This window comes from Entelurus aequoreus, linkage group LG02 (assembly GCF_033978785.1).
Source record: "Entelurus aequoreus isolate RoL-2023_Sb linkage group LG02, RoL_Eaeq_v1.1, whole genome shotgun sequence".
Taxonomy (NCBI): Eukaryota; Metazoa; Chordata; class Actinopteri; order Syngnathiformes; family Syngnathidae; genus Entelurus; species Entelurus aequoreus.
Window position 1 is genome coordinate 11,622,205 of NC_084732.1, and position 10,000 is coordinate 11,632,204.

A 10,000-nucleotide genomic window follows, 5' to 3' on the forward strand; every position below is an offset into this window, starting at 1 on the left:
TAGCTAAAAGAAAGTTAGCACTTTAATGTGAGCATGCTAACAGAGTAACAAGCGTCACATACCAGGTTTTATGACTTTAGGGTAAACGGTTGCAAAATAAGCTCAAAAAGCTCGTGCTTTAATGGTAGCCTGCTAACGATATCAGATATTGGTCCGATACCAGCAACAACAAAAAAACAAGTATCGAAGGATATTGGCTTGCAGAAAAGAAAACATGTCCTCCAATACGCACACCATTGCTTCTATTTGACTAAAGGCATTTACAAAAGGTAAACATGCTAACTGGCAGCTACACAACAGCTAAGCACACAAGCTACACATACATGTAGGTAACAGTCACTCAACAATAAAAGACCACAATAAGTATCAAATAATTACATCCGCACATCACTCACACATACAAAGTGTCCAGTAACAAACGCGTCCGCATCACTCAACTGACTGACATCGCGAGCGTAACTTTGTGCATCCTTGTAACGACACAAGTACCACTCCACTTCAACTTAAAGACAACAACAGAGGGTTGATAATAAACAGGCCGGTACTCACATCTGCAGCGTAAAAGTTTGATTGTTGGCGTCAGGAAGCTGCAGCTGGAACTTGCCGTAGACTTGGAGGAGGCCACAGACCAGAGAGACCAGCGTGGGCAGACCTGATGGGAAGGACAACATGACATCATGTATGGTGCTTGGACATGTTTTGTCTGCCTTGGACTACAATCTCGTGTGTTTATTGACCTTTCTGCTTGAATCACTTTGAGGCAGGAGTCTCTTTTACAATTGTGCTACATAAATACATCCACCTTGACCTGGAGGTGAGCAGTGTTCTACTGTTTAAAACTGGGGTGTCCAAAGTGTCGCCCGGGGGCCATTTGGGGCCCGCGGCTCATTTTTCTGACGGCACATTTTGAAAACACTAATACAAAAAAGTACCATAAAAAAGTGGAATAACAAAATGAAACAGGGGAAATGTAACAAGAGTTACAATTTTGTTTCTTTTTGAAATGTAGTGACCTCCTCACCCCAGCCCACCACGCTCAGCTTGAGCAGGTATCTCCTGATGTAGATGTTGAAGACCCGCACCAGCAGCAGGTACAGGTGGAAGCCCTCCAGAGCCGACCAGGTGATGGTGGCCAGCAGGGACCAGTGCAGGAGGAGACCCAGGGCCCCGCACGGCCAGGACCCGGCCCCGCGGGCCCCCAGGCTGCAGGCCAGGAAGCACAGGTGCAGGCACAGCAGCGCCACCGTCAGGTGCATATGTAGACCCACGCCTCGCTCAGGCTGCCGCTTGCTGTCGGACACACATGTTGGTGCAATGCATGATGGGTAGTGTGAGCCGGCCAGAGAAAGTACTGCAGGCAGACGTAGAGGAACAGGCTGAGGGTGGAGAAGAAGGCCAGAGAAAGTACCGTACTGCAGGCAGACGTAGAGGAAGAGGCTGAGGGTGGAGAAGAAGGCCAGAGAAAGTACCGTACTGCAGGCAGACGTAGAGGAACAGGCTGAGGGTGGAGAAGAAGGCCAGAGAAAGTACCGTACTGCAGGCAGACGTAGAGGAAGAGGCTGAGGGTGGAGAAGAGGCCAGAGAAAGTACCGTACTGCAGGCAGACGTAGAGGAACAAGAGGGTGGAGAAGAAGGCCAGAGAAAGTACCGTACTGCAGGCAGACGTAGAGGAACAGGCTGAGGGTGGAGAAGAAGGCCAGAGAAAGTACCGTACTGCAGGCAGACGTAGAGGAACAAGAGGGTGGAGAAGAAGGCCAGAGAAAGTACCGTACTGCAGGCAGACGTAGAGGAACAGGCTGAGGGTGGAGAAGAAGGCCAGAGAAAGTACCGTACTGCAGGCAGACGTAGAGGAACAAGAGGGTGGAGAAGAAGGCCAGAGAAAGTACCGTACTGCAGGCAGACGTAGAGGAACAAGCTGAGGGTGGAGAAGAAGGCCAGAGAAAGTACCGTACTGCAGGCAGACGTAGAGGAACAGGCTGAGGGTGGAGAAGAAGGCCAGAGAAAGTACCGTACTGCAGGCAGACGTAGAGGAACAGGCTGAGGGTGGAGAAGAAGGCCAGAGAAAGTACCGTACTGCAGGCAGACGTAGAGGAACAAGCTGAGGGTGGAGAAAAAGGCCAGAGAAAGTACCGTACTGCAGGCAGACGTAGAGGAACAGGCTGAGGGTGGAGAAGAAGGCCAGAGAAAGTACCGTACTGCAGGCAGACGTAGAGGAAGAGGCTGAGGGTGGAGAAGAAGGCCAGAGAAAGTACCGTACTGCAGGCAGACGTAGAGGAACAGGCTGAGGGTGGAGAAGAAGGCCAGAGAAAGTACCGTACTGCAGGCAGACGTAGAGGAAGAGGCTGAGGGTGGAGAAGAGGCCAGAGAAAGTACCGTACTGCAGGCAGACGTAGAGGAACAAGAGGGTGGAGAAGAAGGCCAGAGAAAGTACCGTACTGCAGGCAGACGTAGAGGAACAGGCTGAGGGTGGAGAAGAAGGCCAGAGAAAGTACCGTACTGCAGGCAGACGTAGAGGAACAAGAGGGTGGAGAAGAAGGCCAGAGAAAGTACCGTACTGCAGGCAGACGTAGAGGAACAAGCTGAGGGTGGAGAAGAAGGCCAGAGAAAGTACCGTACTGCAGGCAGACGTAGAGGAACAGGCTGAGGGTGGAGAAGAAGGCCAGAGAAAGTACCGTACTGCAGGCAGACGTAGAGGAACAGGCTGAGGGTGGAGAAGAAGGCCAGAGAAAGTACCGTACTGCAGGCAGACGTAGAGGAACAGGCTGAGGGTGGAGAAGAAGGCCAGAGAAAGTACCGTACTGCAGGCAGACGTAGAGGAACAGGCTGAGGGTGGAGAAGAAGGCCAGAGAAAGTACCGTACTGCAGGCAGACGTAGAGGAAGAGGCTGAGGGTGGAGAAGAGGCCAGAGAAAGTACCGTACTGCAGGCAGACGTAGAGGAACAAGAGGGTGGAGAAGAAGGCCAGAGAAAGTACCGTACTGCAGGCAGACGTAGAGGAACAGGCTGAGGGTGGAGAAGAAGGCCAGAGAAAGTACCGTACTGCAGGCAGACGTAGAGGAACAAGAGGGTGGAGAAGAAGGCCAGAGAAAGTACCGTACTGCAGGCAGACGTAGAGGAACAAGCTGAGGGTGGAGAAGAAGGCCAGAGAAAGTACCGTACTGCAGGCAGACGTAGAGGAACAGGCTGAGGGTGGAGAAGAAGGCCAGAGAAAGTACCGTACTGCAGGCAGACGTAGAGGAACAGGCTGAGGGTGGAGAAGAAGGCCAGAGAAAGTACCGTACTGCAGGCAGACGTAGAGGAACAAGCTGAGGGTGGAGAAAAAGGCCAGAGAAAGTACCGTACTGCAGGCAGACGTATAGGAACAGGCTGAGGGTGGAGAAGAAGGCCAGAGAAAGTACCGTACTGCAGGCAGACGTAGAGGAAGAGGCTGAGGGTGGAGAAGAAGGCCAGAGAAAGTACCGTACTGCAGGCAGACGTAGAGGAACAGGCTGAGGGTGGAGAAGAAGGCCAGAGAAAGTACCGTACTGCAGGCAGACGTAGAGGAAGAGGCTGAGGGTGGAGAAGAGGCCAGAGAAAGTACCGTACTGCAGGCAGACGTAGAGGAACAAGAGGGTGGAGAAGAAGGCCAGAGAAAGTACCGTACTGCAGGCAGACGTAGAGGAACAGGCTGAGGGTGGAGAAGAAGGCCAGAGAAAGTACCGTACTGCAGGCAGACGTAGAGGAACAAGAGGGTGGAGAAGAAGGCCAGAGAAAGTACCGTACTGCAGGCAGACGTAGAGGAACAAGCTGAGGGTGGAGAAGAAGGCCAGAGAAAGTACCGTACTGCAGGCAGACGTAGAGGAACAGGCTGAGGGTGGAGAAGAAGGCCAGAGAAAGTACCGTACTGCAGGCAGACGTAGAGGAACAGGCTGAGGGTGGAGAAGAAGGCCAGAGAAAGTACCGTACTGCAGGCAGACGTAGAGGAACAGGCTGAGGGTGGAGAAGAAGGCCAGAGAAAGTACCGTACTGCAGGCAGACGTAGAGGAACAGGCTGAGGGTGGAGAAGAAGGCCAGAGAAAGTACCGTACTGCAGGCAGACGTAGAGGAAGAGGCTGAGGGTGGAGAAGAGGCCAGAGAAAGTACCGTACTGCAGGCAGACGTAGAGGAACAAGAGGGTGGAGAAGAAGGCCAGAGAAAGTACCGTACTGCAGGCAGACGTAGAGGAACAGGCTGAGGGTGGAGAAGAAGGCCAGAGAAAGTACCGTACTGCAGGCAGACGTAGAGGAACAAGAGGGTGGAGAAGAAGGCCAGAGAAAGTACCGTACTGCAGGCAGACGTAGAGGAACAAGCTGAGGGTGGAGAAGAAGGCCAGAGAAAGTACCGTACTGCAGGCAGACGTAGAGGAACAGGCTGAGGGTGGAGAAGAAGGCCAGAGAAAGTACCGTACTGCAGGCAGACGTAGAGGAACAGGCTGAGGGTGGAGAAGAAGGCCAGAGAAAGTACCGTACTGCAGGCAGACGTAGAGGAACAAGCTGAGGGTGGAGAAAAAGGCCAGAGAAAGTACCGTACTGCAGGCAGACGTAGAGGAACAGGCTGAGGGTGGAGAAGAAGGCCAGAGAAAGTACCGTACTGCAGGCAGACGTAGAGGAAGAGGCTGAGGGTGGAGAAGAAGGCCAGAGAAAGTACCGTACTGCAGGCAGACGTAGAGGAACAGGCTGAGGGTGGAGAAGAAGGCCAGAGAAAGTACCGTACTGCAGGCAGACGTAGAGGAAGAGGCTGAGGGTGGAGAAGAGGCCAGAGAAAGTACCGTACTGCAGGCAGACGTAGAGGAACAAGAGGGTGGAGAAGAAGGCCAGAGAAAGTACCGTACTGCAGGCAGACGTAGAGGAACAGGCTGAGGGTGGAGAAGAAGGCCAGAGAAAGTACCGTACTGCAGGCAGACGTAGAGGAACAAGAGGGTGGAGAAGAAGGCCAGAGAAAGTACCGTACTGCAGGCAGACGTAGAGGAACAAGCTGAGGGTGGAGAAGAAGGCCAGAGAAAGTACCGTACTGCAGGCAGACGTAGAGGAACAGGCTGAGGGTGGAGAAGAAGGCCAGAGAAAGTACCGTACTGCAGGCAGACGTAGAGGAACAGGCTGAGGGTGGAGAAGAAGGCCAGAGAAAGTACCGTACTGCAGGCAGACGTAGAGGAACAAGCTGAGGGTGGAGAAAAAGGCCAGAGAAAGTACCGTACTGCAGGCAGACGTAGAGGAACAGGCTGAGGGTGGAGAAGAAGGCCAGAGAAAGTACCGTACTGCAGGCAGACGTAGAGGAAGAGGCTGAGGGTGGAGAAGAAGGCCAGAGAAAGTACCGTACTGCAGGCAGACGTAGAGGAACAGGCTGAGGGTGGAGAAGAAGGCCAGAGAAAGTACCGTACTGCAGGCAGACGTAGAGGAACAGGCTGAGGGTGGAGAAGAAGGCCAGAGAAAGTACCGTACTGCAGGCAGACGTAGAGGAACAAGCTGAGGGTGGAGAAGAAGGCCAGAGAAAGTACCGTACTGCAGGCAGACGTAGAGGAACAAGCTGAGGGTGGAGAAAAAGGCCAGAGAAAGTACCGTACTGCAGGCAGACGTAGAGGAACAGGCTGAGGGTGGAGAAGAAGGCCAGAGAAAGTACCGTACTGCAGGCAGACGTAGAGGAAGAGGCTGAGGGTGGAGAAGAAGGCCAGAGAAAGTACCGTACTGCAGGCAGACGTAGAGGAAGAGGCTGAGGGTGGAGAAGAAGGCCAGAGAAAGTACCGTACTGCAGGCAGACGTAGAGGAACAGGCTGAGGGTGGAGAAGAAGGCCAGAGAAAGTACCGTACTGCAGGCAGACGTAGAGGAAGAGGCTGAGGGTGGAGAAGAAGGCCAGAGAAAGTACCGTACTGCAGGCAGACGTAGAGGAACAAGAGGGTGGAGAAGAAGGCCAGAGAAAGTACCGTACTGCAGGCAGACGTAGAGGAACAGGCTGAGGGTGGAGAAGAAGGCCAGAGAAAGTACCGTACTGCAGGCAGACGTAGAGGAACAAGAGGGTGGAGAAGAAGGCCAGAGAAAGTACCGTACTGCAGGCAGACGTAGAGGAACAAGCTGAGGGTGGAGAAGAAGGCCAGAGAAAGTACCGTACTGCAGGCAGACGTAGAGGAACAGGCTGAGGGTGGAGAAGAAGGCCAGAGAAAGTACCGTACTGCAGGCAGACGTAGAGGAACAGGCTGAGGGTGGAGAAGAAGGCCAGAGAAAGTACCGTACTGCAGGCAGACGTAGAGGAACAAGCTGAGGGTGGAGAAAAAGGCCAGAGAAAGTACCGTACTGCAGGCAGACGTAGAGGAAGAGGCTGAGGGTGGAGAAGAAGGCCAGAGAAAGTACCGTACTGCAGGCAGACGTAGAGGAACAGGCTGAGGGTGGAGAAGAAGGCCAGAGAAAGTACCGTACTGCAGGCAGACGTAGAGGAACAAGAGGGTGGAGAAGAAGGCCAGAGAAAGTACCGTACTGCAGGCAGACGTAGAGGAACAGGCTGAGGGTGGAGAAGAAGGCCAGAGAAAGTACCGTACTGCAGGCAGACGTAGAGGAACAAGAGGGTGGAGAAGAAGGCCAGCGAAAGTACCGTACTGCAGGCAGACGTAGAGGAACAAGAGGGTGGAGAAGAAGGCCAGAGAAAGTACCGTACTGCAGGCAGACGTAGAGGAACAAGAGGGTGGAGAAGAAGGCCAGAGAAAGTACCGTACTGCAGGCAGACGTAGAGGAACAGGCTGAGGGTGGAGAAGAAGGCCAGAGAAAGTACCGTACTGCAGGCAGACGTAGAGGAACAAGCTGAGGGTGGAGAAAAAGGCCAGAGAAAGTACCGTACTGCAGGCAGACGTAGAGGAAGAGGCTGAGGGTGGAGAAGAAGGCCAGAGAAAGTACCGTACTGCAGGCAGACGTAGAGGAACAGGCTGAGGGTGGAGAAGAGGCCAGAGAAAGTACCGTACTGCAGGCAGACGTAGAGGAACAAGAGGGTGGAGAAGAAGGCCAGAGAAAGTACCGTACTGCAGGCAGACGTAGAGGAACAAGCTGAGGGTGGAGAAGAAGGCCAGAGAAAGTACCGTACTGCAGGCAGACGTAGAGGAACAGGCTGAGGGTGGAGAAGAAGGCCAGAGAAAGTACCGTACTGCAGGCAGACGTAGAGGAACAGGCTGAGGGTGGAGAAGAAGGCCAGAGAAAGTACCGTACTGCAGGCAGACGTAGAGGAACAAGCTGAGGGTGGAGAAAAAGGCCAGAGAAAGTACCGTACTGCAGGCAGACGTAGAGGAACAGGCTGAGGGTGGAGAAGAAGGCCAGAGAAAGTACCGTACTGCAGGCAGACGTAGAGGAAGAGGCTGAGGGTGGAGAAGAAGGCCAGAGAAAGTACCGTACTGCAGGCAGACGTAGAGGAACAGGCTGAGGGTGGAGAAGAAGGCCAGAGAAAGTACCGTACTGCAGGCAGACGTAGAGGAAGAGGCTGAGGGTGGAGAAGAGGCCAGAGAAAGTACCGTACTGCAGGCAGACGTAGAGGAACAAGAGGGTGGAGAAGAAGGCCAGAGAAAGTACCGTACTGCAGGCAGACGTAGAGGAACAGGCTGAGGGTGGAGAAGAAGGCCAGAGAAAGTACCGTACTGCAGGCAGACGTAGAGGAACAAGAGGGTGGAGAAGAAGGCCAGAGAAAGTACCGTACTGCAGGCAGACGTAGAGGAACAAGCTGAGGGTGGAGAAGAAGGCCAGAGAAAGTACCGTACTGCAGGCAGACGTAGAGGAACAGGCTGAGGGTGGAGAAGAAGGCCAGAGAAAGTACCGTACTGCAGGCAGACGTAGAGGAACAGGCTGAGGGTGGAGAAGAAGGCCAGAGAAAGTACCGTACTGCAGGCAGACGTAGAGGAACAAGCTGAGGGTGGAGAAAAAGGCCAGAGAAAGTACCGTACTGCAGGCAGACGTAGAGGAACAAGAGGGTGGAGAAGAAGGCCAGAGAAAGTACCGTACTGCAGGCAGACGTAGAGGAACAGGCTGAGGGTGGAGAAGAAGGCCAGAGAAAGTACCGTACTGCAGGCAGACGTAGAGGAAGAGGCTGAGGGTGGAGAAGAAGGCCAGAGAAAGTACCGTACTGCAGGCAGACGTAGAGGAACAGGCTGAGGGTGGAGAAGAAGGCCAGAGAAAGTACCGTACTGCAGGCAGACGTAGAGGAACAGGCTGAGGGTGGAGAAGAAGGCCAGAGAAAGTACCGTACTGCAGGCAGACGTAGAGGAACAAGCTGAGGGTGGAGAAGAAGGCCAGAGAAAGTACCGTACTGCAGGCAGACGTAGAGGAACAAGCTGAGGGTGGAGAAAAAGGCCAGAGAAAGTACCGTACTGCAGGCAGACGTAGAGGAACAGGCTGAGGGTGGAGAAGAAGGCCAGAGAAAGTACCGTACTGCAGGCAGACGTAGAGGAAGAGGCTGAGGGTGGAGAAGAAGGCCAGAGAAAGTACCGTACTGCAGGCAGACGTAGAGGAAGAGGCTGAGGGTGGAGAAGAAGGCCAGAGAAAGTACCGTACTGCAGGCAGACGTAGAGGAACAGGCTGAGGGTGGAGAAGAAGGCCAGAGAAAGTACCGTACTGCAGGCAGACGTAGAGGAAGAGGCTGAGGGTGGAGAAGAAGGCCAGAGAAAGTACCGTACTGCAGGCAGACGTAGAGGAACAAGAGGGTGGAGAAGAAGGCCAGAGAAAGTACCGTACTGCAGGCAGACATAGAGGAACAGGCTGAGGGTGGAGAAGAAGACCAGAGAAAGTACCGTACTGCAGGCAGACGTAGAGGAACAGGCTGAGGGTGGAGAAGAAGGCCAGAGAAAGTACCGTACTGCAGGCAGACGTAGAGGAACAGGCTGAGGGTGGAGAAGAAGGCCAGAGAAAGTACCGTACTGCAGGCAGACGTAGAGGAACAGGCTGAGGGTGGAGAAGAAGGCCAGAGAAAGTACCGTACTGCAGGCAGACGTAGAGGAACAAGAGGGCGGAGAAGAAGACCAGAGAAAGTACCGTACTGCAGGCAGACGTAGAGGAACAGGCTGAGGGTGGAGAAGAAGGCCAGAGAAAGTACCGTACTGCAGGCAGACGTAGAGGAACAAGAGGGTGGAGAAGAAGGCCAGAGAAAGTACCGTACTGCAGGCAGACGTAGAGGAACAGGCTGAGGGTGGAGAAGAAGGCCGAGAGAGACGACCCCACCATTGTGATCCAACTCAAGTTGATGGCGTCTTCTTTACTCAGCGTCATGTCGGCGTTCTTGGAAGGAAGGAAACAAAAATATTGTGCAGTAATTACAATTGTTTATTGTTTCAAGTTAGCGTGTTAGCATTCAACTCTAAATTGTCTTATTATATTGGTCTATTTTGTTAAGTTAGCGGGTTAGCGTGTTAGCATTCAACTCTAAATTGTCTTATTATATTGGTCTATTTTGTTAAGTTAGCGGGTTAGTGTGTTAGCATTCAACTCTAAATTGTCTTATTATATTGGTCTATTTTGTTAAGTTAGCGGGTTAGCGTGTTAGCATTCAACTCTAAATTGTCTTATTATATATGTCTATTTTGTTAAGTTAGCGGGTTAGCGTGTTAGCATTCAACTCTAAATTGTCTTATTATATTGGTCTATTTTGTTAAGTTAGCGGGTTAGCGTGTTAGCATTCAACTCTAAATTGTCTTATTATATATGTCTATTTTGTTAAGTTAGCGGGTTAGCATGTTAGCATTCAACTCTAAATTGTCTTATTATATTGGTCTATTTTGTTAAGTTAGCGGGTTAGCGTGTTAGCATTCAACTCTAAATTGTCTTATTACATTGGTCTATTTTGTTAAGTTAGCGGGTTAGCGTGTTAGCATTCAACTCTAAATTGTCTTATTATATATGTCTATTTTGTTAAGTTAGCGGGTTAGTGTGTTAGCATTCAACTCTAAATTGTCTTATTATATATGTCTATTTTGTTAAGTTAGCGGGTTAGCATGTTAGCATTCAACTCTAAATTGTCTTATTAT

General features: G+C 52.2%; 1 protein-coding gene across 1 annotated transcript in view; it reads right to left on the reverse strand.

The window, feature by feature from the left end:
• Nucleotides 1-10,000, reverse strand: part of LOC133662311 (adhesion G protein-coupled receptor G3-like) — a 28,396-nt gene that overhangs the window by 2,819 nt on the left and 15,577 nt on the right. The window contains exons 9-11 of the mRNA XM_062066204.1: nt 9,136-9,254; nt 1,022-1,290; nt 550-652 (exon numbers count right to left, since the gene is read on the reverse strand). Of these exons, the coding sequence (XP_061922188.1) occupies nt 550-652; nt 1,022-1,290; nt 9,136-9,254 (491 nt within the window). The remainder of the gene's footprint in view (nt 1-549; nt 653-1,021; nt 1,291-9,135; nt 9,255-10,000) is intronic.